The 27,996-nt window shown below is 38.7% G+C and overlaps 2 protein-coding genes across 3 annotated transcripts in view; one reads left to right on the top strand and one right to left on the bottom strand.

Moving 5' to 3' along the window:
* Position 1: 1 nt before the first annotated feature.
* LOC119736181 (UDP-GlcNAc:betaGal beta-1,3-N-acetylglucosaminyltransferase-like protein 1) lies at positions 2–17,182 on the bottom strand. 2 transcript variants are annotated; one of them, XM_038210205.1, is made up of 12 exons: positions 16,993–17,178; positions 15,235–15,301; positions 14,367–14,483; positions 13,822–13,921; positions 12,395–12,459; positions 11,883–11,948; positions 10,158–10,253; positions 9,296–9,391; positions 8,494–8,618; positions 5,490–7,548; positions 3,754–3,828; positions 2–2,493 (listed from the first exon to the last, which is right to left on the bottom strand). In XM_038210205.1, exons 2-10 carry the CDS (start codon positions 15,247–15,249, stop codon positions 7,401–7,403), a joined length of 828 nt encoding a protein of 275 aa, XP_038066133.1. In that variant the 5' UTR covers positions 15,250–15,301; positions 16,993–17,178; the 3' UTR covers positions 2–2,493; positions 3,754–3,828; positions 5,490–7,400. The 2 variants fall into 2 exon arrangements, with proteins under 2 accessions (XP_038066133.1, XP_038066134.1); XM_038210206.1 differs by lacking the exon at positions 10,158–10,253 and having other exon boundaries at positions 16,993–17,182.
* Positions 17,183–18,704: 1,522 nt separating this feature from the next.
* The window catches only part of LOC119736179 (fibrillin-1-like), a 120,543-nt gene continuing 111,251 nt past the window's right edge, over positions 18,705–27,996 (top strand). Inside the window, exons 1-3 of the mRNA XM_038210204.1 lie at positions 18,705–19,273; positions 25,123–25,242; positions 25,936–26,328. Coding sequence (XP_038066132.1) covers positions 19,192–19,273; positions 25,123–25,242; positions 25,936–26,328 — 595 coding nt within the window. The 5' untranslated portion in view covers positions 18,705–19,191. The remainder of the gene's footprint in view (positions 19,274–25,122; positions 25,243–25,935; positions 26,329–27,996) is intronic.

The raw sequence follows: 27,996 nt of genomic DNA, 5'->3' as shown, positions 1-27,996 counted from the left end.
ATTAGTTATTTCTGGAGTAAAACAAACACATTTTATTTTAAAGAATATAAAAAACCCGTAACTTTTTTGACACAAATTACCAATACAGTGAAATGTCGATAAGTCAAACCTCAAAGAAACAGGTTCAAAATTTGACTTAGGCAGAGTTTTGAGTTAAGTAGGATTGTATATCATTGTTATACTACTGAAGGGAATGGATTCTTGGTTTGACTTAACAGTTGTTTTGAGTTATCAGAGTTTGACATATCGAGATTTCACTGTATATATAAAATACAAAATGATATAATGATGTTAATGAATTATTAAGATCAATATACTTTAAGGAAATTAAAAATGTGATGGTGAGACCAACAATTTTTTTTTATTTGAAGAGGCAGTTAAAATGTATTAACATGGTATATGAAAACAAAATAATATAATTGTTTTTCATTGGATTTATATATTACAGGAATTTTCAATGAATTTGGTGAAGGGATGTATTTGGTGTGCGAAGATTATCGACAAGGCAAGTACACAATATGCATTTTTCAAGTTCTATTAAAATAAAAGTTCTGTTATAATAAAAGTGTCTTATTTAAGGGGAATGCGTTTATCCAAGCAATTATAACTATTTTGCCAAAGTAGATCATTCTAATGGGGGAAGGTTTTTCTAATCTTCTTTAAGTTTATTGAAAAATACGTTTCTTTAAACATTAAAAACAATTCATGCCTTGTGGATTACTAAGGGCGCTGTTTCTGTGATGTCATTTCAGGGAGACACTGTTCTTATTATCTGTTATTCTGTAGAAATTCTGAACCTAAATTGTTTTCACTGAAATATTTATGAGAAAGGTTTGTTCAATGGCTTACTGCCATGTATTGACATAACAACGAATTACTAAAGAAAAAATTATGACTACGAGATATCCAAATTTCTGGCAACTTTTTGTGCAACACTAATTGCAACGTTGTGGTTTCAGGAGGGTTCTTATGGAAGAGGATTCTTAAGGAGAAAGTGATCGGTGAGGTTAATGCAATTATCGGTTTGAAGTCAAATTGTTGTTATGAAGGTTTTTAGGTGGGATTTAGGTGAGACAAAAATTGTGTTGGCTATTTACATTATATTTAATGTACTGTTGAAACAAAAGAAATTATTTATTTACAAAAATAGCATGTAGATTGTCGAAGGCTGAACAGTCTGATAGTCGAGACATTCTTGCCTCTTCAATTGTGTTACATCATAACATGAGTGCTGTGGCCTCATGAAGTGCTGTGGCCTCTTGCTTAAGGGCATTGGATTCATGGTCTGCAGGTAAAGCTGCAGGTAAAGCTGCAGGTTGTGGGTTCGAGTCCTCCACCCAGGAGTAAATGGTTTTTGTTTGAATTTGATACCATTTTTTTAAGTGATGGGGCATGTATAATTGTCGTTAAGCAGGTGTTTTTCTGAGGACTTTTCGTGTGTGATACATGTTGTTGGTTGTTTTATAGTGCATGTATTTGATGGTGCCATATAGGAATTGTTTTTTGATATGCTGATGTTCTTTGGGTGTGTTGATGTGTTGGAAGGGTAGTAAGGATTTTGAAATGTGTGATTTGGTGAAACCGCATTTTTACGACCTTATTGTAAAGAGTTTAATGATGTGTTTGTATTCACGTATGGGTGCACTGTGTGTGTTGTTTCTGTGGCATTCTCCTTTGATGATACTTGAACAAAATAATATTAGTATTGCGATTGGAAGTAAAGTGTACGTATGTGAACTTTTGGAATGGTTTCTGGTAAATATGGTAATGTAATGTATGGTGGTTGATGGACATGCGTAGGTCTCAGAAGTTAACTATTTTTTGTTGATGTTGAATGTGATTGGTATGGATTTTGGATAGATGTGGGCGAGTAGTTTGATGAGATGTGTACGGTTGAACTCTTTGGTGCTTCGCATGATGATTAAGCCGTCGTCAATGTATCTTTGAAATATTAAAATGTTTGGATGTTTGTGATGGTTATGGAAGTTGTATTCTCTGTGAGCTAATATGAGCCTGCGAGTTGTGCTGAGTGCTATGATCCCGTTTGTATGCCTAGATTCTGGTTGAAGATGTGATTACCTATTTGCTAAGTTGCTGTAATTGCTCGTGAATGTATGTAGTTTTTTTAAATATGTATAAAATTCTGAAAGGGTATTCTAGCAAGGTTGTAAAAATTGTAATTGTGAGAAGTGTGTCATCGATATCTTGTGGTCCAATGTTGGTATGAAAGCTTATAAATTGAATGTAATCAAGAAAATGTCGTCTTGGTAGTGGATGTCTAGGGTCTTAAGAGCTTCAATCAATTGTAGTGAATTTGTGATAATTGGCCATGGAAAATAGTTTTCAAAAAATAGTGTTTAAAAACGCAATAAACATTTAAATGTTGTGTCTCACTTCACCAATGTCTTTGTGTTAGCTGAAGAAGATGTAATCCTTTCCCTCAATGAGGTTTAGAGAGGCCAGGTTGCTCTCAAAACTGCCACCAGTAAGGTCCTGATTGTCAAAAAAAATTACAAAGTTATTTCATGTTTAAGCGTTATTAAATTGAAAAATGTAGATAGCAGCAGCTGCATATGGTCAATGCTAAAAGTATAGAGTAAAGTAGGGGCTCAAAATGTAACTTTCATTTCAGGTCTTGTAGTGATTGAAATAATTATATTGTTTGTGTTATTGGTTTAAATTGTTTTCACTGTAGAGGAATGGAATTATTCTAGACATAACACTTTTCTAGTGTACACGAAACATAAAGTTAATCATGAGTTTTCTCATTCAGTTTGATTTGGGAAAAAGTGGCAAAGTTTAGTAACAATGCAAGATTATGTCAAAGTTAATATACAACATTTGCAAATATCAAAAAAACAGAAAAACAGAACTACCAAATTATTATGAAATACCTTATTTTGACTGTAAGTGAATAATAGTCTCAAGCATCCTGTAAAATCGTGGCACCTGGTGGGCTGTCATTTTTTAAGAAAAGTGGATTTTTTTTGGTATCAATTTCCAACATAGAAACTGACTTTTTTAAAATACTGCCCTCAAATAACCAAATTTAGTTAGTCCACATTTTGTTTGCAATTGATTACAAATCCGTGAATGGGTGCAAGCCAGCTAGTCTGGTTCCCTGAACTGACAATTCTCTGACGTCTATAAATTGGTCCGCTTCGTCTTAAGTAGGGTCAGGGAACCAGACTACAAGAACAGCACTTTTTCCTTGTTTTTTTCCAGCATAATGAACGCAAAACTTTAAACAGCTCAGTGTACCAATTTTGCTATAAAATACTCAGCCCAAAACCATCCATTTCTTAAAATTACAGCAAAAGCAAATGTTGTATATTACATTTACATGGCAGGGCACTTATTTCTCTACGGCTTTCATTTTTGCACATTTCAGGCATCATCCAAATGACTGTAAACTCCAAGTTCTCTTTAATTTCTTAATGATGACAGTTAACAATGAACACTTAAGCAAATAATTTGGTATACCTAGCTTTTTGAGCATAATACAGCTGATTTCTTTTTTCGATACCTTATTTACATTAATCTTGAAGTGCAATTATGAACAAATATCCAGCTTTTCGGTGAATTAAATAATAAAATATTTCATTGTCTCAACAACTCATTTTTTCTCCCAAGTAAACTTCAAAATAAACTGTGATAAAGTTGTACTTGCATTTTGTACTTTGTGGACAGAAACTTTTGAAGTGAAATCGACAACTTTTCTGCACAAAATCTTGACAGGAATAAGACACCTACCATTTTGACGCAGATGATAAAAGGTGGTGCAGCCTGACTGAAATGAACAATGGGCACACGTGGCTTTGGAATAACCTGCATGAAAAAAAGGAATTTTATTTGTAATAAAAAGCTGTATCCTCTATGAATGATCCCGTTTGCTATTTCCCAAGTTTAAAGCATTGTTAATGTTGCTAGCATCATGACTTTTGGCGTGGTCCCTGGCTACATGGGCATTTAGGGGTTTATGGCTTCTGACTGGCACCCCTTGAACAAAGACATTGACAAAATGGGGAACCGCCAACTCAGTTGGTAGGGCACTGGAATGGCAGTCCAGAGGTCACAGGTTCAAACCCTGCTCCTTTATTCAAATTTGAAAAACAAGGGGGGGGAGGGGGGGCCAACAGCCCCCCATGAAACCTTGTCTCCCCCAGTTGCCCCCCCCCCCTGAGATTTTGAGTTTCTAAAAAAATTATCATTGATCTACATGACGCCCCCCATGAAATGTTCCAGCCCCCCCCCCCCCCCAGCGCCCCCCCCCCCCAACTGAAAAATTCCTGGCTACACCACTGATGCTGACATTAGGAGGTTGGGCCTATCCCAGAGCCTAGCTTGTGAATGTGGAGCGGAGCAGCAGACTGCTGACCACATCACCTCCGAGTGCCCCCTCTATCACCCTCCAAACGAGTACCATGGCCTGATCGATGTTGATGCAGATGCAGCAACTCGAGAGTGGCTTCTCAGCAAGCACCCAGAGATTTAACTACTTTTTTTGGTTTCACATGCAAGAAGAAGAAGAAGCTAAGGAGAATTTTTTTTTTAGTAGAAACAATTAATTTGACACATGGCAAGGTTATAATCAACAAAAAAATTTATACCTAAATGTTAAAACATTGTGAGGAAGCTGTTCATTGAACAGATTGGATACAGACATGCATTATATGAGTGTCATTTAAAAGGTTATAGGATCATTTGCATTTATCCCAAAAGTAACCTCCCAAATTATTATCCTACAGCTTACTTGGATTACAGATCGTACTGGTACTAAACAACCCGTGAAATTAGTCTGACTGGCTTGCTGCCATTTAGAAGAAATCAAGAAATATAGGTGATTTCCAAAGATCAGTCAATTGACTGATTTTTGGAAATACAGAGTGCTATAGGCAAAATCATGTTTCATCATCAAAAGGCTGTGCAAAAAGTGTAATATCCACTGAGCTGAGACTTAGGTTAGGTTTTGAACATTCTACTTTCAATTTTGAGTGGTATTATTGGAAACAAATAAAATGCATGAAAAGCAAATGATTCAATAGCCTATGCCATTACAACTTTTGTTTTTGTTTGGGCAACAGTATTGCATTTCTTTTGGAGGAAACTGGCGTGGAGATTATTATATGTTGAATAATAGCTAGTATTTTGCAAAAGAAACTATCGTTTCAAGAACCTTCGTAAAGACATCAACTGGCAAATGCAAAAAGTTTGTGGCAAACATCATTATAGCACTCCGCACTAATGACATCAATTTTGCTCCGCGCCATATGCGCGCATACTCAGACAAACCTTCAAACAATCACGCGCGCACTGGCCGCACACATTCGTATAGAAATGGTGCTGCAAGCGTGCGTGTAATCTTCATGCGAGTAGTTCGTACAGCATGTTTGTCTGAGATCCGGGTACTTGCTTCTATTTTTAACATTAGAGCGGAGTGCTATTGCATGTGTACTTAAAAATTGAGCATAATATGACAAGATTTGTACCTTGCTCTCCTCATAGATATACACACCCTTCTCAATCTTCTTAACGTCAATATCACAAAATTGAGCCGCCTACAAATGATAAAACACACATGGGCAGTAAAAAATTAAAGGATGAAGTGTAACCTGAACCAATATGGCTCATCAGCCCAGAGTGGATGAGATGCCAGTCCATTGCAGGCTGCTCCCCAGCTTATGCTGGTGCCCTTTAATACTCATGGGTGGAAACAGGTAAGTAGGGGTTAAGTGGCTTGCCCAAGGACACAACATTCGACCAGTTGCTGGAATCAAACCCCAACACCTTATCCAAGGCAAAGCTGGGCTGGGTGACCGCTTACTACTTAAAAATTCTTGTGAAGGAAATGCATCCATCGCAGAGCAATGTGCCTATTCACTTGACATTATCAGTGTATGCACATTCTGTGCCACGGGTAATGCGCACGCCATAAAGCCCGGTTCATACTCCTCACAAATGCAAAGCCAATTTGACATCATGAAACACTCACTGCGAAATTCGCCCGAGTTGAAATATGTTCAACTTTTACGAATTCGCAGCGCGAATACTTGCCATAACGTCACAAATTCGCGTTCATTTTCGCTTTCGCACCGAGCATGAACCGAGCGTAATACTGACCCAAAGTCAATGACTAAAACAGAATCGTTCTATGACAGCTCATAGAAATTTGACGTCACCTCTGCCCTTGGATAGGTGGTGGGGATGTGCAAAACTGCTCTCAACGAAGGCAATTGGTACTGACTGGGGATTGTGGGTGCATGAGCCTGAGATGTCAATATCAGCTTTATAACAGCCAATCACAGTGTACTTGTTCTGGCCTTGCTAAATCAGCCTGTACCAGCCATAGACATCTTTAAAAAATACTGCAAGTAAAACTTGCGCAATCATCCATGTTTGTATACATGTACAGGAACAGGCAGTTAGTAAGGACAATTTTCAGTGACGGCCTTGATTGCCCACCTGGCAGGCACCAGTTCTCAGTTGAATTGGGAGTTTGGGTTGAATGGAGAGTTTGGTTGAGACACAGGACTAACATAATGTTAGAGTCATTAGTAATACTTAGCTGAGCTCTCCAGAGACCTCGTAAATATCCATATTGGAAAGTTTTTTTGATGTTGGCCTTCTCTCCACAGACCACCTTTCAAGTTGGATTAAGATTGATGACTGAAATTACAGTGAACTGGAACACGCACACACGAACACACAGAAGGAATACGCGATCTCAATATCCCCCTGTCTGGCTTCAAAGCCAGGGGGATAAAAAAAAACCTAGAAATGATGTTTGCCTGACATTTCTGATATTAAAACGCTGCGCCTATACTCGCCATGTTATGTGGAAGTTCATCATCGTTGCGCATTGAACACACAAGGGGACAAATGAACGATGTGCACGCATTATTTATGATCAGAATGAGCGTCGTGTATAACGCAACGGTTATATGACACAGCGTGTTGATATCAGAAGTGCACAACTTAAAAGCAGATAGAAATGTCAGTTCTAGGTTGTTAGATGTTTATGGTACCAGCAGGCCCTGGTTTGTGGAACTAATAAAAAGTTTGACTGGCACAAACGTGGTTCTTCTGAGCAACAAGTCAATGGTAGCTTATTCGTGTTCCTTTTACAAGGGAATATCCATTTCATTTTTGAAAATGGACTAACAATCCATGGTGAATTATGCCCATTTGAAGTTCATGTTGTCACAAAGGCGAAACAGAGATATTTCCTGTAAAAATGTTCAGTATTTCGCACTTCCTTAAATGATACAGCTCTACCTAGTACCTCAAAAATCACCTTATGGTACTTTTACAGTATTTTCCAGACATATTGAGGTTGACTTATTTGTAAAAAAATAACACCTGAAAATCGTAAAAAATTAAGTCAAATATGGTAGACACTGTCACCAACTGACCTTCTTCTGATTCTGCTCACCGAGGCTTCGATAGAACCTCCTCCCTTGTTTACCGGCATTCCATATGGTGAATGAATCCCACTGGCTCAGGACTCGCTCCTCAAGGGCCTTCATTCTGATGTCCCACATTGTCTCTCTACAAGGGCAAGAAAACGATTTGTGAGCAAGTCAGAAGTTGTTCTTGACCTTCTCTATGGTGATGGCATGTTGATATAAATATCTTATATTGCTATGGCATAGATACTTTTGACTTTAATAGATACTATCGACTTTAATAAAGGCAGATAGGATCATTTTCATTTATCTTAAGAAGTAACCTATCAAATTATTATCCTACAGCTTACTTGGATTAAAGATCGTACTGGTACTAAACACCCTGTAAAATTGTGTTGTCTGGCTTGCTGTCATTTAGAAGAAATAAAAAAATGTAGGTGATTTCAAACTATCTGTCAATTGACTGATTCTTGGGAATAAAATATGGTATGGATGAAATTCTGTTTTGCGATCAAAAGGGTTGTGCATGGTTTTGCACTGCTTTCTGGAAAAAGTTTAATATCCACTGAGCTGAAACTCCAACAGGTTAGGTTTTGAACATTCTTCACCAACATTCTGGAACAGGCTCCCCCTGCATATCCAAGACTCACCCTCAATAAACTCATTCAAACTCAATTAAAAACACAAAAATATTCACACAGCAGACAGCACTTCGAAATGCCCACAGACATTTAAGTGCTGTGTTATTTATTGTTATTTTATTATTATTAAGACTCCTCTCAATTCCCATCTGGGATGCGTTTTTGACAATTTCCGGACATTGTATCGGGTATAAGTTGCAGGATTCTGAACCACTTCCCTGCAATCTTCCCACGATGAAATTATCAAGCAGTCAAAGCAGTTGCTAATGAAAATGAGCGTCAGAGTAAGTGGCAGCAGGGGGATGGTATCTGTACTTAAGAAGGCATTGGTCAACAAGGAAGACCAAGGTTGAAATTGTCTTACCACCAAGACAGCTACGGTCTGTCTACTGTGATCATTTGTTATAATTGTCGTACTTAGTAAACAAAGGGAAACAGATGCTTACTGGGAGACGGAATGAGTGGCAGAAGTGAGATGGTATCTGTACATGAGAAGGCATTGGTCAACTCGGATGACCTTACCACCAAGACGTAGATGGTCAAGGAAGAACAGCAGGTCTTCAGGCATTCCCTGGTGATAGAGAAAAAATGATCATGATGGATACTGGGCCAATTATAGCAGTCGCTTAATGGAATTTCTCTGCTTGCTATGAGCTCCGTGCATGACCAAGAGAGAGTGCATCTTGCCTAGCAACGGTGACTTCTTTGGTGGGGCATGCAATTTGGTGGTTCACGCACGCTCTTCCTTATTTATTTAATATACGTAATAACAGGGGATGTGTGCAGACTGCTCCCGATCCCTTTCATTTGGCACAAACAAGATGGCACCTGATTAAAACTGATTTAACGGCTTCCCACCAGCCTCTCTCTTTTCAAACAGTGAAGGGGTACTTCTGCACAAGGCAGATAGCACAACAAAATTGCAACTGAATATGTATGAGGTGTAGTAAACCAAATATAACATGGTTTATTTCAGGTGGATAGTCGATATTAGCTACCCTCGGTATTGAAGTTGACAAACTAGTTCCCAAGGCGAAACTAGTCAACTTCCAAACCCTCGGGGAGCTAATATCAACTATCCACCCTCAAACCATGTTATATTTGTACACTGTCACATTGGTATTAATTGATTACTGGGAAAACTATCAAATTCAAACGCGTAAATTTATCACATGTATAACAAATCTGATTGTGACAGAATCTGACAGAATCTAACAGACTCTAACAGAATCTAATTTAAGTGCTTACCTTGCCAATTTCATCAAATGCACCAACTCTGTTGAATGTTTCCCTTGAGCAGAACCATGTAGGCATGATAACAGTTGGCCCATGAGCTGTGTAGATCTGAACAGAATGATAATTCACACATTTTCATCGAGCCATACAGATGAGCTATCTTGAACCTGGTTACAACCATAGATCTTCAGTTACTAGAGTGCATCACTAAACAAGTTACACGAGTGCACTCGTAACTCATGGCCGTCAATAGGTGGGGGATGGGGGCGGGGACAACTCATTAAAGTGGGGGGATATCATATCGTTTGTCCCCTCCCCCACTTTTTTTGTCCGCAATTAAAAATGGTAGCGTACATAATAATTATAAAGCTTAGAATAGCTGATTTAATGATTCCAAACTGTTAAAAAGATTATCTTTTGCTAAAAAACGTGGTTTAAGTGGTCAGAAATTGCCTCAGATTGCACCAGAGCGTCTAGAATCCATAATTTTCCAAATGCAGCAGGATACAACTGTGGCATTGTTCAATGGGACTTAGCTCTCATTGTCTCAGAATTGGCCGTTTATGCACTGGTGTTGGTAGCTGAATGCATCAAAGTGCACCAGACTTTTCCACGTGACGTGCTGTGTTGCATCTGGCAGGGTTAGGGTTAAGCATGGGTTAAGGTAATTTTACATGAACTGGAATGTTGATCTCAAAAAATTATCTCAACATTCCTTCATCAAATATTGACATTCTGAAGCAAAGTTGTTTGACTTATTTTTTTCTCTGAACTTTGAAATAATGGATAAAAATGAGTAAGCTCTCGGAAGGTCTCATCTACAACATTGGTCTCATTTGGGCTCTACGACACGCCCTCTCTATTCTTTCATCACCTGTGTCATTAGCTGTTCCTGGCTGATGGAATTGGCCCACTTGGTGTAACGTTCTGTTGAACCCGCTGGTAGTCTGTTAAACTGGCAACCTGTAATCTATAACAAGACCGACACTAGCCATATAGGATCAGTTGCATTTATCCTTAAAGTAACCTTCCAAATTATTAGCAAAAAGCTTACAGGGGTTTAAAACCGTACTAAACACCCCATCTGGCTTATTGTCATTTAGAACAAATCAAGAAATGTAGGTGATTTCCAACGATCAGTCTACTGACTGATTTGTGGCAGGGGCGTCAATCGCTTCTCAAAAGTGGGGGGGACATACCTTGATCAGAAATAATGCGAGCGAAAAATAATGATTTAAACATCATTTTCGAGGTTGAAGTCATTGAATAAGCTATTATATTCTCAGCTAAAGGCGTGGGGTTCGGGGCCCGCTTAAGGGCCCCCCAAAAAAATTGATTCTTGATGCTCTATGGTGCGATCTGAGGCAATTTCTGACCACTTTAACCAATATTTTCCCAGCAAAAGATAATAATTTAAAAATCATTTTCGAGGTTGAAGTCATTGAATAAGCTATTATATTCTAAGCTAAAGGCGTGGGGTTCGGGGCCTAATTTTGGATTCTAAATGCTCTGTGGTGCGATCTGAGGCAATTTCTGACCACTTTAACCAATATTTTCTTAGCAAAAGATACATTGTAGTACATAATAGGGCCCTGTAAATGAGGCACGAGTTCAAAAATCTGGGGGGGGGGGCATTTGAAATTGTGTCCCCCACCCTTCAAAAAGTGGGGGGAACATGTCCCCCTGTCCCCCCCCCCCCCCCCCCAGGATTGACGCCCATGATTTGTGGCAATGAAGAGTGCTATAGACAAACTCGTGTTTCGTGATCAAAAAGTTGTGCATGGTCTTTCACTGATATATCGAAAAGTGTAATATCCACTGTACTGAAACTTCCACAGGTTAGGTTTTGAACATTCTTCTTTGGATTTTGAGTCACGGTGTTATTGTTGGAAATGAACAAAATCGCTGAAAAGTATGATCTCATATGCCCTTACAACAGATGTTTTTATTGCCAGGATCGCGTTGTGGGAATTTTTCTAATGTTGTAGGAAGTTTTCTAAAGTTGTGGGTTGTCGTTCAACTGGTCCCCACAAAATACGGGCCAAGTGTGTGGGTGTGGGTGGGTGCGATATTCCGTTCAATAATTCTTTCTGAAAGTAGTGAGCTAAAAGATATAGTCCATCATTTGTAATTTGTGCATTTTGTTCGTTTGAAGCAACAAAAGTGTTCAAAATCTAATGAAGGATACTGAACAACTAACCTGATGAAGTTTCAGCTCAGCCTCAGCTGTATATTCCAAGAAAAACAGCATTCTAGGATCTCAATTTCAAATCAAAAGTTGCTGAATCATGTTTTGAATTGCAGCTATACGCGATGTCGCGCACTGATCCGACGAATTATAAATGAAGTACTAATTGAAATTTTCCTATGGTGCGTCTTAAGACGCACCGTTGGAAAGGCCTTCTTTCGTTGATTACTTCAAAATGATAGCTTGCCAGAAAGATTAATTTCACAGGGAGTTTAGTCCACTTACTATCTTTCAACCAAGTATGTTTTTCAACAATAATATGCCAGTTACTTTTTCGGATGGCTGTAAATGATGGACTATAGCTTTAAAAGCCATGTCTTATCATAAAGTTAAATAACCTGATTGACTTACGGTGAATGGACGGTCAGCCGTTGCTGCCAGCTGCATCTCAATACGGTGACAGTCCATCACGTCATCCTGGGTAGACAACAACACACAATTAATGCTTTGGCTTTGATTTGATATTGACTTTCTATACAAATGTACATGATGCACTCAGATTCAAAAGATCTGAATTCAAGACAAGAGTCTTTGTGAGCAGGGCCCAATTTCACGGCGCTGCTTAACAGTAAGCAGAAAAGTTGTGCTTACTTTAGCAGAAAATTTGGCTAGCACTAATTCATGGCGTGGATGTGCTAATGGTGGCGGGCGCATGGAGATTTCTGTTGTAAAATCACTGATTAAAGCAAGATTTTCCTCCGAGGTAAGCCTGCTTTTTGGTTACTGCTTAATATAATTTTTTAATATAATTTACTTATAATTGACTAAATATAATTTCGTTTGAAACGCACTTTGTAGCCCAATTGGGTGTATTCTGGTCTGTAATGTCACTTTAACCACTAGTTTTTATCCAATTAACTTACTGCATCCAGGAAGCAAAGGAAGGCACCATGACTCTGGAGAATGGCACGATTCTTGGCATATCCAACTGCAAAGTAGGAAAGGATGAGCATTATTAATTCATGTCTTTTATTCATTAATCATAAATCAACAATAACAACCAAAAGACATGGAGGAAACCTAGAACATCATGAACATGAAAGACGAATCAAAAGAAACAGTCTAGATGTCAATCAAGCAAGGAACTAGAAATTAATGTGGAAGCAAAAAATCACTGTAATCAGTATAAAAACACCAGTTTTGGAATAGAATTCCAGAGTCCCACCTTGACGAGTCTTACGATTGTAACAAAGGTCAATATTTGAAACAATAAGTGGGCCACTTACTTTTTCAAATTGAGCTTTTATTTAAATAGATATTGTCATCTGTATCTGCTACACAGTGATGTAGTGGGGTCCATGACAAGTCCAGCCACAAGTAACAGGAGTTAACAACAGAAAATGCCCCTTATCGCGAGTCATTTGTAGATCCTACGACGTGATATATTACTGGATGACTTTGTGATGGACTTGTGATTGACTTGTGATGGACTTGTGTTGTGATGGATTTGTGAGGACTTGTGAGGACTTGTGATGGACTTTTGATGGACTTATGATGAATTTGTGATTGACATGTGATGGACTTGTGATGGAATTGTGAGGACTTGTGATGGACTTGTGACTGACTTATGATGGACTTATGAGGGCTTGTGATGGACTTGTGAGGACTTGTGAGGACTTGTGATGGACTTATGAAAGACTTGTGATTGACTAGTGATTCTTAAGTGATGGACTTGTGAGGACTTGTGATGGACCTATGAGGACTTATGGTGAACTTGTGAAGACATGTGGAGTTGTGAGGACTTGTGATGGACCTATGAGGACTTAATGGTGAACTTGTGAAGACATGTGATGGAGTTGTGAGGACTTGTGAGGACTTGTGAGGACTTGTGATGGACTTGTGAAAGACTTGTGATGGACTTGTGAGGACTTGTGAGGACTTGTGAGGACTTGTGATGGACTTGTGAAAGACTTGTGATGGACTTGTGAGGACTTGTGATGGACCTATGAGGACTTATGGTGAACTTGTGAAGACATGTGATGGAGTTGTGAGGACTTGTGACGGACTTGTGATGGACTTGTGATAGACTTGTGAGGACATGTGATGGACTTGTGAGGACTTGTGATGGACTTGTAAGGACTTGTGATGGATTTGTGAGGACCTGTGATGGACTTGTGAGGACATGTGATGACTGGTGATGGACGTGTACTTTGAGAGACTTTTGAGGGACTTGTGGGGACTTGTGATAGACTTGTGATGGAATTGTGAGGACTTTTGATGGACTTGTGATTGACATTTGATGGACATGTGAGGACTTGTGATGGCCTCAACCACAACACTAGCTACTTACTTCCTTTAGGCAATTTATCATTATGTCCATCAATCACAACAGCCATACCAGCAGCTTCTAGTCTGGGCTTCCAGCTTTCTATGATCTCACTTGACTTATCCTTGTAGATATTGCAACAAAACAAGAGTACAGGTTAAATAAACTTTTGCATGGGCGGAGATACTTGCTTGTTCAAATGGAAAATCATGCCCAAGAATACTTCAACAAGTATGCTGTACGGTGCTCTGAATCCAACTTTAGTTTTTGTAAATGTTTAGCAAATCTTTCAAGCAATCCTTTTAAAGGTTTAAACATTTCTCCAACACTTTTACAAGTTAGGCTTGGGCCTGTCCAAACGAGAACAGGCACTGGACATGGATCTTGGAACAGAGCTGCATATCGATCAAGTACCACGGTGGTTGCAATGGAATTAAAATATATTCATTTTAAAGAGTTCTGAATATATATATTTGGGAAAATCTATAAACAAATTTGCTCTTCTGTATGTAAACGTAATATCTGTACCAAGAGTTGCTTCACAGATGTATTTTTTTCTGTCTACTTACTGTGCATGCATCTAAGAAGACAGACAGTTCTAAACCTCCAGTGAATTGTTGGTCGAGTACTGACTGAAGGCATTCATCCAGCCAGGCTCCAGCATTGTGCACAGGTAGGATGATTGACTGTGGACAACAAGATACAATTTTTATTGAAGTACAATTAATTTTATTTTTCTTTCTGATTCATGGCTCTGTAGGATTATTTGTACAGGGAAGTAAAGTCCGAGAACCAATCGGTTGACAACTGACCCATGCGCAACGGTTGACTTCGTAAATATAGCAATGGCGCTAATCAATAGCACTCCGCACTAATATTAAAAATAGAAGCAAGTACCCGGATCTCAGACAAACATGCTGTTCTAACTTCTCGTGTGAAGATTATGCGCACGCTTGCAGCACCGTTTCTATGTGAATGCATGCGGCCAGTGCACGCGTGATTGTTCGAAACTTTGTCTGAGTATGCGTGCGTACGGCGTGGAGCAAAATGTCATTAGTGCGGAGTGCTATTTATTGTAAGATGGTTGTGAGGCACTACATCGCATGCTCAGTTGTTATAAGCAACGTTTGACTGAGCCGCTTTAACTAAACAAAATTACCTTTTTTTAAACATTCCGGCATGATCTGGCATGATGATGCAACAAAAGGGAATAAGCAAATTCGTAGAAATAATGTGCCATTTTGTTCATGGGGCAAAAATAGATGCGATACTGGAATGGACGCAGAATTACTTGGAAGCGCAAAAGTTTTTTACATGCAATTGCATGCTCAGCAACACATGTTCTTTTTGCCCCGTGAACAAGATGGCGCACATTACAAATTTCTTGGACTATTCAGCATGTTAATAGGAGATTCCTATATGTAAGTTAATACTAACCACATCCGCTGTCATGGCAACGTCTTGAAATGTCTCGGTTTAGAAAACTGGAATCTGACAACAGTACCTGTAGGTAAGATCACACTGGGTGACTTTACTTTTAGCACTAAAAATAATCACACTTTCATTAAATAAATCCCTAATAATAATTAGCTTGAGAAACTCATGCTCCAAATGCTCATCAGGAATTGGACTTTTAACTATTAAGTCATTTAGCCTATTTAGTCAAATTTTAGCCCCATAAATGTGGCCAATTTACTGGACTACCTCCGTAAATAGAGGCCACACTTCCACCATGTACAAAAACATGTCGAACTTTGTCAAATTTTGATTTTCACATTAAAGCTTAGTTTGTAGTTTATTTTTGCTTTAGAAGCATACTCACACTCTTTATTAGCTAATCAGAAAGTATTGCCTTTTCCAGATTTTGAAATTTTGATACGCCAACGTGTGCAAACAAATCTGAAAATTTCACGAAAAATAGACATCTGAGAAGGGCAGCACTTTCTGATCAGCCTATAAAGAGGGTGAGTATGCTTCTAAAGAAAAAATAAACTACAAACTAAGCCTAAATGTGAAAATCAAAATTTGACAAAGTTCAACATGTTTTTGTACATGGTGGAAGTGTGGCCTTTATTTACGGAGGTAGTCCAGTAAATTGGCCACATTTACGGGGCTAGTCAAATTCCTGATGGAGCTGGAGTTTTTCTTAAGCTAAATATTATATTTTAAACCAATCAGATATTTGTTGGATGGGGTGCAATTTCTGTGAAAAAAGTGTCCCCCACTGATACACATACAAGCAGACTAGCTTGAGTAACTCCAGCTGACATGCTCATATTCATTCACATGTAGTGCTGGAGACATAAACTAGTCGTGAGAGTGTGGTAGCAAGAGACCCTAAAATAATGGGCTCTCACTAATTGTCGATTTTCACCTCTAATATCCCACCCCAGATTTCCTTTACATACCTCATACATTCAGCAGTCATTCACGAAGCTAATGATCGACTTGAAACAGACCACAAAAAGTTCAATTTTCGTCCGGTGCGTTGTCGTGGAAAGCATTCTCGTTGTTTTGCTTTCCGCGACAACGCACCAGACGAAAACTGAACCCACTTGCGGCGCCTGAAAGCGGTGTGGTACCCACAAACATTGGGCGCGCAGATTTTTTTCGATGTCATCACGTGATGCATGCATTTACATAATTAACAAAACAAAATGGACGACAGCTGTTGGAACTGGCGTTTTTTTACGGACAAGCCACCGAAATCGTCAAGATTTTTCACATTTTTTTTTTGGAGTCTGTTTCAAGTCGATCATTTGCTTCGTGAATGACTGCTGAATGTATGAGTATGTAAATGAAATCTGGGGTGGGATATTAGAGGTGAAAATCGACAATTTTTGAGAGGCCATTATTTTTAATTTTTAGGGTCTCTTGCTACCACACTCTCAGTCTCACAACTAGGTTATGTCTCCAGCGCTACATGTGAATGAATATGAGCAGGTCAGCTGGAGTTCCTCAAGCTACAAGCAGACAAGCAATTTCTTATCATGTTTGCAACTTACAAGTTACATTTCCACTGCCTACAGCTACCCCCCCCCCCCCCCCGGCATGCTCGGCCGCCCCCTCCCGATCCCCGCTCCCATCCTGCACCCCCCCCCCCCCCCCGGATCACCGCCATACCGGTATGTCTTGGTTTAAACTGATAAAAGAACGTTCCAGTAGACAAGAACGATCATATTTAAGTTTACTTACGAGGCAAAAACTTGATTGAGGGTGCTTTGGTGCCGATGACAACAACCCGTCCGGAGCTCGGAAGCATTGGTCTTGTTTTGAAACACGCGCCCTCACTTGTCAGACCTTGTCATTAATGTCAGTTCGTGTGTACGGAGGCCGGGAGATGCCACACATTTTCAGGATGAATATATTTTTGGACAGTCGCTAAAATGCAGCCGGGCCGCCGACGCCGGATATTTTTTCGGCAGGGAGTGGGTTGGAAAGGGGGGGGGGGGGCGTGGTGGTGGTGGTGGTGTCTGGTAGGGTGTAGGGAGAGAGGAGAAGAATGTGTAAAGGTGCCAGCTGAAGTCGCCGTGGGACGCGTTGCTGTGAATCGGAGCCAAGTTTGGAGGCTGGTGCATGATAGTCGTGCAACCCTCAAACAAATTCCTCAACGACCATCTCTTTTTCATAAGACCCCTTACACAGAACATTTCCTTTAGGAAATAATGTCACAATTCAGCTTATCCTAGGATGATTGATCCTAGTACATCACACATTGTGGTTTGTTTCACATCATTCGTGCTCGCAGGATACAGTTGTAAAATACTTTTTTTGGTGTAAAAGTAGTTTGAAGTTGTTGTTTACAGCTTAAAAATTAATATCATGTTGTTTGCATTTACAACTTTTTTGTTAGCGTAAATAACATCAATGTTGCAAATGGCAGAAAAATTCCCATTTATTTTACGATGAATTCTCCGTCAATCGGGTTTTATTTTTTTTACCAGACAAAAAGTTTACATCGAAGAAGCTAGGTTATAAGCAGGGCTGTCAAGAATAGGAATAAAAGTACAGAAAAATGTCATCATGAAATGTGTTCATCCACCGTGAAAAGAAAATGGTCACTTAAGGGCCTCACAAAATGCGTTTTTAAATGCACTTTAAATTGGAATATTCCGGACAAACTTTACAGTGTTACAGCGCCCCCTTGCTCCCCCCCCCTCCTTGATGCGTATTGCGGTAGGCCCTATACTTAAAAATCTGATTTTTTTTTCTCCAGTTTTATAAGCAATATTGAGCGATGTCAAATTTGGGGATGGATATTAATCTCCGTGAGTTCTTCCGGCGATACTGATACTGACACGTCCCAATTTGTGGAGTTTGGGGACTACATGTATATGTACAATGACACCAGAAAGCTTTACACCTCTGCCAAGGAGGTTATGTTTTCATCGGATTTGGTTAGTTTGTTGGTTGGATGGTTTGTCTATTAACAAGATAAATCCAAAAGTTATGGACGGATTTGCATGAACATTTTTTGCAGGGTGGTCCTTGTTACAAGTTCAAATCAATTAGATTTTGGAAGCGATCCGGATCTTGGTCTGCATCCAGGATTTTTTTAAAGGATTCTTCACCTTTTATGCGAGTATTTCTTGGGTGAACTGACATTATGGCGGCGGGGAATTGTTTAGCCTTGGCGGAGGCTTGGTGTGCATGCGTTCTCTGAGTGCTTTCTAGTTGCTTTATGTCACTGCTGTATCATAACAATCATCTTTATAAAAAAATATACCAAAAAAAGCACAAAACTCTAGAAGCAAGTTATCGCCGAAGAGGTTTTCGTGTCTCCGTGTGGATATGAATGTGAAATCACGGTGAAATTTATAGCTTTGTGCCTGAAGTGACTTTCAATGCCATGCACAGGATGGACTCCACCCGTGGGTATACAATCAACATGCGTCATGTTTTCTCACGAACCCACAGCCTCATTTGTTGACAAGAAAAATTGCCTCTATTCAAACGAGCCCACTGGCCCATGGTTGAGAGTGGGTTTACACAATGCAATTTACATGTCAAACGAAAATGAAAAAGGATTGTCCACGCTTGAGAGATCATGGATTGTGACAGAGCAAGGCTGCGCCTCCTGGTACGCTTACGTACGTACACCCAGTTACGAAATGACTGCACGATTTACAATTGTGGATTTTTATATAAAACGACGAACGGCAGTCTATGGTTGAACAACGAATACTGAAGTACGACTTTACCGTGAAACGCATCTTTGAATTTCCCAGGAATTATACATCTTAGGAATCTGGTGAACATTTTTACGAGTATCTGGCAATCCAGTACGATTTGCGTCCCTGCCGTTTCCGCTGGCGGATACAGGCATTGGTGACGGTACGGGAAATACCGCACGTACTTGTTGAATCGCAATAGGTGTACGGAGGACCGGTCACGATGGAATATTATCGAAGTGGAATTATGTATGTTGCAGTTACCATTGCGCTGGCGCTCTTGGGAACCGTTCAAGCTCAAAACGGTAAGTGTTGAATTATCAATTAACACCTATATACTCGTTACTTTCTCGCGATGTTATTGTGAATATCAATAATGCGGATTTGTGTTCCATCACCGCACCCGAAAGAAATATAATTATTTTCAACAATGGGGAAAATTGGTAAATATTTCTCACATGTCTATAAATACCATGAGGCCTGCTTCATTTGTTCTAATTTTGTTTTCGTTGTTGGCTGGTTTATTTTTAGTAATAACTATCCTTTTCGAAAGGGTTCACATTAGCATTTCGACTTAATTTAACTGCGTCTTGTATTCTATACTGGTTGGAATTATCTGAATGAAAGTAAATATGTGCAGTAAATTTTACTGAAATACAAAGTTACTAGGTTTAGTTGTCCATAAAGTATGTAGAAACGAAATTTATATATTATGTTGATATTGCAGTTTGTCGATATAAATAACATGTACTTCAAGTTTTCTGATGCTCATTATCATTAAAGTACCAATAAATGAAATATAAAAGTGAAAATTTGAAACCCCAGTTTGTTAAATTGACTTAAACACTTGTTAAAAAGCCGATGGAATAATTATACGGACATTGTCATGAACATAAGGTAACGATGTATTCCTTCATATGCTAAAAAGTGATATAAAATGATATCGAGAAATGGGCATTGGTCCTAAACACTTTAAAATGTTGAATTCGGTGCGGAGTTAGGAAGTTATGAAAGCGAAAAGAATATGTAATTGTGAAGTTTTTATTAAGTTAATAGGCGAACGTACATGTATTCTGTTTTTGAACGCCTGTAAAATGTACGTTTGTCTTCGTATTTGATTGTTATATAATCACATTCCTTTTCAATGCGGTGACAACATACCTTCTTTTTGACTTGCTGCAATATCATTAAATTTTATGACACCATTGGAATGGGAAGTCGTAATGTGTTGTTCATATAATATGCATGAACTACATGCATATTCGACCTCGAATTTTCCCGATACATTGTTACGAGATTTATTCATCAGTTTTTGGTACAGTTCACATGAATACAAATGACTCACACAAACACTATGCCAACATGGTGGGGTAGATTCACCACTCATTTCAGAAAAAAACCAAGTTTACTAACTTTTGTAAATTAAATTTTAGTTGATTAGAACTAACCACAACTTCTTGTAACAGTCGCTATAATGTCCATGCTCTTTCAGATGTGACACCCCAAAACAATAATATTTCAATTCATTTGCAAGGTATGAGCTTTCGCCATAGGCCCACGATAACTAATAGAGTTAGTTCAAATAAACGTAATGCCATATTTTCTTAAATTGCACACTAAATATACGTATTCGCAAAGGCTAATAGCATAACAAATTCTTGTGGGTATTCTTTTTGCAGATGCCTTACAGTAGAATAAGAACACATTGAAATCCATGAATGACGTGGAGGGTTAAACTTTCGTTATACGTAGGGGACATGTGCGCGAATTCTTGGACTTGTCCAGTACATATTTAGTACTGTCAAATTGGTATATTAATTGATCTAGGTCTTTTTGTTGTTTCAATTTACCTGGAGTGTAAAATATTCGTTTGATTTACACCAGGCACACCAAAAACATCATATCGATGTTTAAGTTGACGGCATTGAGCACAATTTAACTGAACATATAAATGCACCAGAAAGCAGGGCAGATTGAAATTTTTATACCAAGATACTTTTTATTGTCTAGATGTGCATTAACTAGTGCATGTACAATGTATTCTATATTTTCTGATAGCGAGGAATTGGTTTTTATAAAGGCTCATTTGTTGTCAGACTTTATATACGAGTTACATTCCGCCCTAATGCTACGGATAGTGTAACCTTGCTAGCATTTACATGTAATGTCTGAGAAAAAATGGCCGCCTCCATCGCAGCACTGTATACCTTGGTAAATAAATAATGGCTTTCCCTTCCCACATCGCTTCCCGTGTTGCTATGGATACACATCCTTAATTAACTATGTAATCATCATTTAATGAGACAGCCAAGCGCCTGCGCAGAGGCAGGTCTCTCCGAGCACTTGCAGCTGTAGGTTTTCCTACTTCGATCGTTCGGCTATCAATGCGAAGACTATAGTCAACGAATGTATACAGCGTGTCCCAAAATACCCGCAACATTTTTTGCGAGTATTTATTTTTATATCATTTTAGAGCTTGGAATCTTAACTTTGTCCCTGGTAAGTATTGATTCGATTTTTGAAAGAGTTTTAAACTATTTGTGTTCGAAAACAAACTAAACCGATTTGAAGGAAAATCGACGATGCGGTACATCAGATGCAAACTCGAGTCAACAAGCTGTTGACATGACAAAATTAACATTTGAATTATATTAAAAACACATTGAACTTGAAACGAATGATAATATATTGTGAATGTATTTAAGGTGTCGTCTCGTGGATCGAGAAAAAAAAGGAAACACAGAAAGTAAAAGGCAACGAGATCGTCACATCATGAACACGAAGCATTTCCACATTAGAAAAAAATGCGCATGGTTGATTTTCCTTAAAATCGGTTGAGTTTGATTTTGACATGCCTTTATTTGAACACAAATAATTCCAAAACATTTTTAAAAATCAAACCAATACTTACATGGGATAAAGTAGAGATTCCAAACTTAAAAATAATCTAAAAATAATGGCAGTACGTGTTTCCGCGGCGACGCTAAAGAGCCTCGCCAAAAAAAAGTTGCGGGTATTTTGGGACGCGCTGTATAGTAAACGGGTGTAAACATCGCCAATATGTCACTTCCAAAATTCAAGAAAGCTGCTTAAAATTCGCCAAGGTGTTCAGTATACATGTACACATCAAATTAGCTTAGTGTACCCTCTTTCAATCTCTGTCCAATTTATTGAGGATTAAATGGTGACTTTTGGACATATTACCATTCAAAAACTATCACCTCCCAAAAAGAAGTCCTGGAGCCCATCATCGGCCGTGCATTTCAAAAAAAAAAAAAAGAGGTCCCTAACTTCATTACAAAACGGAGCGTTTTGGGGTTCACTTTCGCACATATTCCGAAATAACATCTGAAATACAAGTACAGAGCCGAAACCCTTCTTTTTGTCCCTAACCCTCAAGTGCAAGGACCATAAAACTCTATTTTAAGAGATATAACTGAGGGCGTACAAATGGTATTTTTGTCAACCTAGACAATTTTGGGCCTGTTTACTGGCGCGGGCTGCATATATTTTGCTGGGAGATTTTTTTAAAAGTCCTCCATTCATATAATGGCTAAGCACCGACAGCCTCGGTTTCATGCTTATTTGGGATTCAACTACTTTATACCGGCTATGAAAATGGAAAACGATTTCTGAATGAGTATCATGCTACTGGCTTCGACGAAATCAAATGAACTTATCGGCCGAACTATTTGGATTTGATTGAAGTTTTTTTTGTCTGGTGATTTGACAAATAATGAAATGGAACGACTACTTTTGATGATTAAATATCCTATATGACATGCAGCCAGCTGGCATTATTGATTTCCGGTAATTAAATTGAACGTTTATTTTTGGTTAAAATGGGCTGGAATTACAAATTATGACAGACATTTCTGTTGCGAAACATAAGCCATCCCGAAACACCAGAGTATCGCGAACATCAACGATACATTTCGAATGATACAGATATTATAGGATCATTTGCGTTTATCTCAGAAGTAGCCTACCAAATTATCATCAAAAAGCTTACTTGATTGAAGATCGTACCGGTACTAAACACCCCATGAAATTATTCCGTCTGGCTTGCTGTCATTTAGAGGAAATCAAGAAATGTAGGTGGTCGCCAACGAGTATCCGATTGAATGATTGTTTAAATACGGTGTCTATTGGCAAAATCATGTTTCGTTCTCGAAAGATTCTTTATGTTTTTTTTCACTGTTTTTGGAAAAGTGTAATATACGCCAGACTGAGTCTGAAATTTCATCAGGTTAGGTGTTGAACATTCTTCTTTGTATTTTTGAATGATGTTGCAATCGTAAACGAACAAATGCATGAAAAGCACAATTCCTGAAAACGACAAGTATCGGACACAAAAGGCCTAATCGCAACCGGAAGATTTTTTTGTAGCCTACGGATAACTAAATTGCATGGCATTGTGATATTGGTGATAAACTTTTTCCGGGATCAAAAAGTTCAAAAGCTTTTCAGAACGCTCCAGGTGGTGTTCCATGTACATGATGTAATGTACTCCGTGGAGTCCATCGGGTCGTCATGCTTGATCTTCTGAAGTAGGCCTACAATGTACAGCACGTGAACAGTTCTAACTTGTAAACTAATGAAATTTCTCATAATCTAATACCATGGTATAACAATGAACCACGTTTTAGACATTGTAAATTCCTTGAATGTTGAATTTTTAATAGGAAAGTTCTGTCCAAATAAATAGATGAATAGTTTTTAGTATTTTTTGAAAAATAACATATACCAATTTCTTTTACACGGCGTTGCATTTTTCAAATTTCAGCCGAAAAAAATTTCGTGGAAGTAATGTCAGGAATGTCTGAGCCTTTACCACACGTTTGAAAAGAATTTCGTTTTTCAATTGTAGTCAAATTTTCATAGCACTGTGAATGGCTTGCCTTTATAACCCAACCTTTTCTGCATGGATGGACATCTCTAAAAAACGATGTGTGCAGACGTCACTATTCCATGATTTACATAACCATTATGGGTTGTAGAATCGGTAATTGGGTCATATTGATGAGGTCATTTTTTTATTTTGAATTCTCTTTTCTCCCCCGGATGAAGGACACGGTCTGGCACGATTCTAACCGAAGTTTTCTTCTTTTTCAGGGATTTTTTTCCCCTCATAATCATACACAGAGGTTTCCGACGTATTTCTGAACAAAGTTTAAAATATTATGTTTGCGCCACTGACGAATATCGCTCTGCGAAATATAGTTCGGAAAGGGGGTTACATATATTTTTTTACCGGTCTTACTTCGCTTCGGTATAAAAATAAAACGTTTAAAATTAAACGTTTATAATTAAACAACAATTACCTTTTCTGACCAATCATTGTGATGGTTTCTTTTAGGATTTGTGGGTTATATGTTCTATAGCGCCGTATTTTCAAGGGCCGGGCGGTAACACCCATATACCTTTTCCAGGTATCATTGCCGTGCATTTTTTTGTTCGTGCCGGGCCTTTATGGGTTTGTTTTCACACCAATTTCAAAACAATTGTAGGATGAAAATGTTCTCCTAAAATGTAAAATGTTTGACTCTGAGTACCGATATTTTTTTATTGACCGTGTATAGGAACACGTATTCCTCAGCCTTTATAATTACGAACGGAAGAGATTATTAATGTTCATAATTACAAAACACTTTGTCTGATTGAGCGAAAACTTAGAATTAATCTCTTTACTTGCATATAAATTTCATTGGTTTTTTTTAATTACATTGAGATCAGAAGGACCGTAAGATGACCAGAAAAATTGCTCTTATCTTATACTGATATTGTACTTTATGACATCGTGCGGTAAACCTCATTTACTTTTTTCACCAAAAGCACTCAAAATTTAATAAACGTAGTAAGTTCTATTAACATATATTAACATATATGGAAGTTGAGAAACTCGGTAAACTGAGAAACCCAAAAAAAATAGTAAAAACAAATCAAAACAACAACAACATCAACAACACGGAAAATGTGTTTTTTTTTCTTCTTGTGAGCCGGAAAGACGGTATACAAATGCGTCCATTCTATTTTATTCTATTTTATGCAAAAACATAGCCAGTTCGGCAAAGTTGTACATGGTGAGATATAATATAAAGACTTGTGTAATTGGACAAGGTTTTATTAATTTTGTCATCTTTATATTCTCCAGCATGTCTGAGCAACCCTTGCAACGGGAGGGGGACTTGCTACGAGCGACCCGGTAGGAATCCCGATTTTGCCTGCGAGTGCGTCGACTCTTACATGGGCTACAACTGCAGTGTTACAACAGGTGAGTGTGTAATGTTGGGGAATGTGGAGTCTAAAATATTGGTATTTGTACTGTTTACTGAAAGTAAAAAATAAAAAATAACAGATAAGGAATACATGCTGAAAATTCCCGGGTTTGATTTGTCCCGGAATCTGTCCCATTACATATCATCCATGGTACGTGACGGTTTTTTTCTTGAAAAAAATACTTCCCTCTTTCTAAGGTGTCCCGGTCAAAATGACCCTGAAAAATGATAAAAGAATTCGAGCACCATTTTGTCCCGGAGAGGTCTCAAAATCGGAGTATGTTAATTTTTACATTCCTGTAGCGGTCGGAATAAATTTGGTAATCGTTTTTGTTTAGGACACCGTTCCCATATAAGAAAACGAAAAGATACTTTAATTTTTGAGACTTAACACCTAAACATGTTGCTATGATACAAGCAGGTAAAGTCACTTTATGTACGTGTCTGGAATCATCCAAATATAGTTCGCTTTAGATACGATGCATGTTATCAGCTATATAGCTTAAATTTGTGGAAAGAGGGCAGGGATTTGATTTATGAACGGAACTTTTACAACATTAATGTGTCCTAAAATACATGATTACGCTCATTTGCTATATTCGGGAATGGTAATCGATATCTGTCGATTTAAAATGGCATTAAGATTCAATTTAAAGCTTGTGTATTAATTTTGTCTGTGTCCTTTTAAGGTTTGTTCCTTTTGCACGATGTCCAGCGGTGTTTTGACTGGCCCAACAGTTGCTCCATCAATACTTTCCAGTCGCCCAATTACCCAAACACATACACCCGGCTTCACAACTCATTCTACCAGCTCTACGTCCCCTCAGCCAACTCAATCACCCTCACCTTCGCCAACATCTTCAATGTCGAGGAGAACAACAAGGATGATTTGTACATCGGGACGGGGCTGGCATTCACCGATGACGTGCTGTTGACCAACGTGTCGGCGGGCCAGTTCCCCTTGCGCTTTGCCGGCACCGTGGCCCCACAGCCGCTGACCATCGACTCGGATACCATTTGGATTCTGTTCGCTACCGATAAAAACCAGGAGTTCAGTGGTTGGAGTGTGACCTGGACAGCGGGTAAGTTTGCTTCGCATCATCTTCTTGCGTCCCCCTTCCTTAGATCTGTACATATTCAGCTTTCTCGCCGAGATTTAATATGAGCCAGACTTGCAAATCGACTCCCATGGACTAGCTCCAATGATAATTACGCGTAATTCGAAATAAATATTAAAAATACTCACAATTCTCCAAGGTGTTAGAGACACCCGTCAAATTAAAGCTTATTTCATCATCTGTCATTTGCTGTTCATTTGGGGGGTAGGGGAACTAATGACTTTGAGAGAAAATTCCATCCAAAGATGATCACCCCTAAAAGCAGTCCTGAAGCCCATCACCATGCCTACGCTCCATTGCAAAATAGAGCCATTAAGTAGGGCCTAATTTCATCCAAATTTCACAGAAATACGAGCTCGCAGTCCTGTGCACGGCTTCAACCTTTTTATATATATATATATATCTATATTTGTTTACAATTCCTCAAGTTCACGGCCCTCAAAATGCTCTAAACCCTGAGAATTTGAGGCCATACAAATTGTGATTTGGCCCGCGAAAACAATTCTGGGCCTACAGATCTGCACTAGGGCGTCGCGGCATTACGTCAGCTTTTCAGTAGCACGTGCATTTTCATCAGGTTACTATGTACCATTCAGCACTCCAGACTCAAGAACCATTTCTGGGGGGGGGGGGGGGGGGGACCTATTCCAGTTTCAGAGAAATTGAGTTGTATTTTCCCCTTACAACATAACCGCTCATTAATGCTCTGAAAATCCCCCTGGCGTTTCACTTATAGTGAAGCTGTTCAGTCAAAATCTCTCAAATTAAAGATGTATTTCCCAGCTGTTCAAATTGGATTTTATTTTCTCCTAACGAATTTTCAGTTTGTACGTAATTTTGTTCTAACGAAAAAACATCTTGATTTCAATTTGTGGCGTCTGCAGCCCTCTTAAAAAGGCTTTTATTTTGGGCTCAAATAACTCGCCCTGCGACAGCCGAATTAATGTCTGGCAGGCAATAATTAGAATTTTGTGAAGACATTATTTCAATAACTGAACGTCGGTAGATTTTTTGGGGTTCAGTACGTGTCTCATTCAAAAGTGATTAACTTTTACATTGCTAGGAAACTAGCAGCTAAAAACAAATCTATTTTTTCGAGGCAATTCGAAAATAGCACAGGGAATGCACTTTAAGTGAATATAGACCTATTTGTTTTAAAGTGCATTCCTGTGCTATATTCGAGTTCAGCGGGTGTAACTTCTGGCAATTAGCAACGCATTTTTCCAGCAGTTGCATTTTAGACTTCGTATCTAGAAATGTGCTTCGCATTTGATCAGGGATGCTGTTATTTTTTTCTATTAAATACCTTGCCGCATTTCCACCAGACTATTGGTAGTTATTACACATGAAAAGAAAAAAGCGACACATTGCGGGCGTCGTGGCAGAAAAGAAACACCATATAATTTACTGAGGCCACATAATGTTTGTAGTCTCTTGAGGGCGCGCTTTGTATACAAACACGCGGTGAATTTGTCATGTTTGATGTTCTGCTCGCCGTGATGATGGTGCGTGTTCAATGTTGGATGTAAACATGCATCTTTCTGAGTTTTTTTACTTCGATTTTCCTTGAGTTTAATCGGCACTACTTTGAAAGTATTGTCAGAGAAGAATAAATCTAAGTTTTCTGAATTT

This window comes from Patiria miniata, unplaced genomic scaffold (assembly GCF_015706575.1).
Source record: "Patiria miniata isolate m_02_andy unplaced genomic scaffold, ASM1570657v1 HiC_scaffold_29, whole genome shotgun sequence".
NCBI classification, from domain to species: Eukaryota; Metazoa; Echinodermata; class Asteroidea; order Valvatida; family Asterinidae; genus Patiria; species Patiria miniata.
The sequence above is the reverse complement of the archived record's forward strand: the minus strand, read 5'-3'. Positions and strand labels throughout refer to the sequence as shown.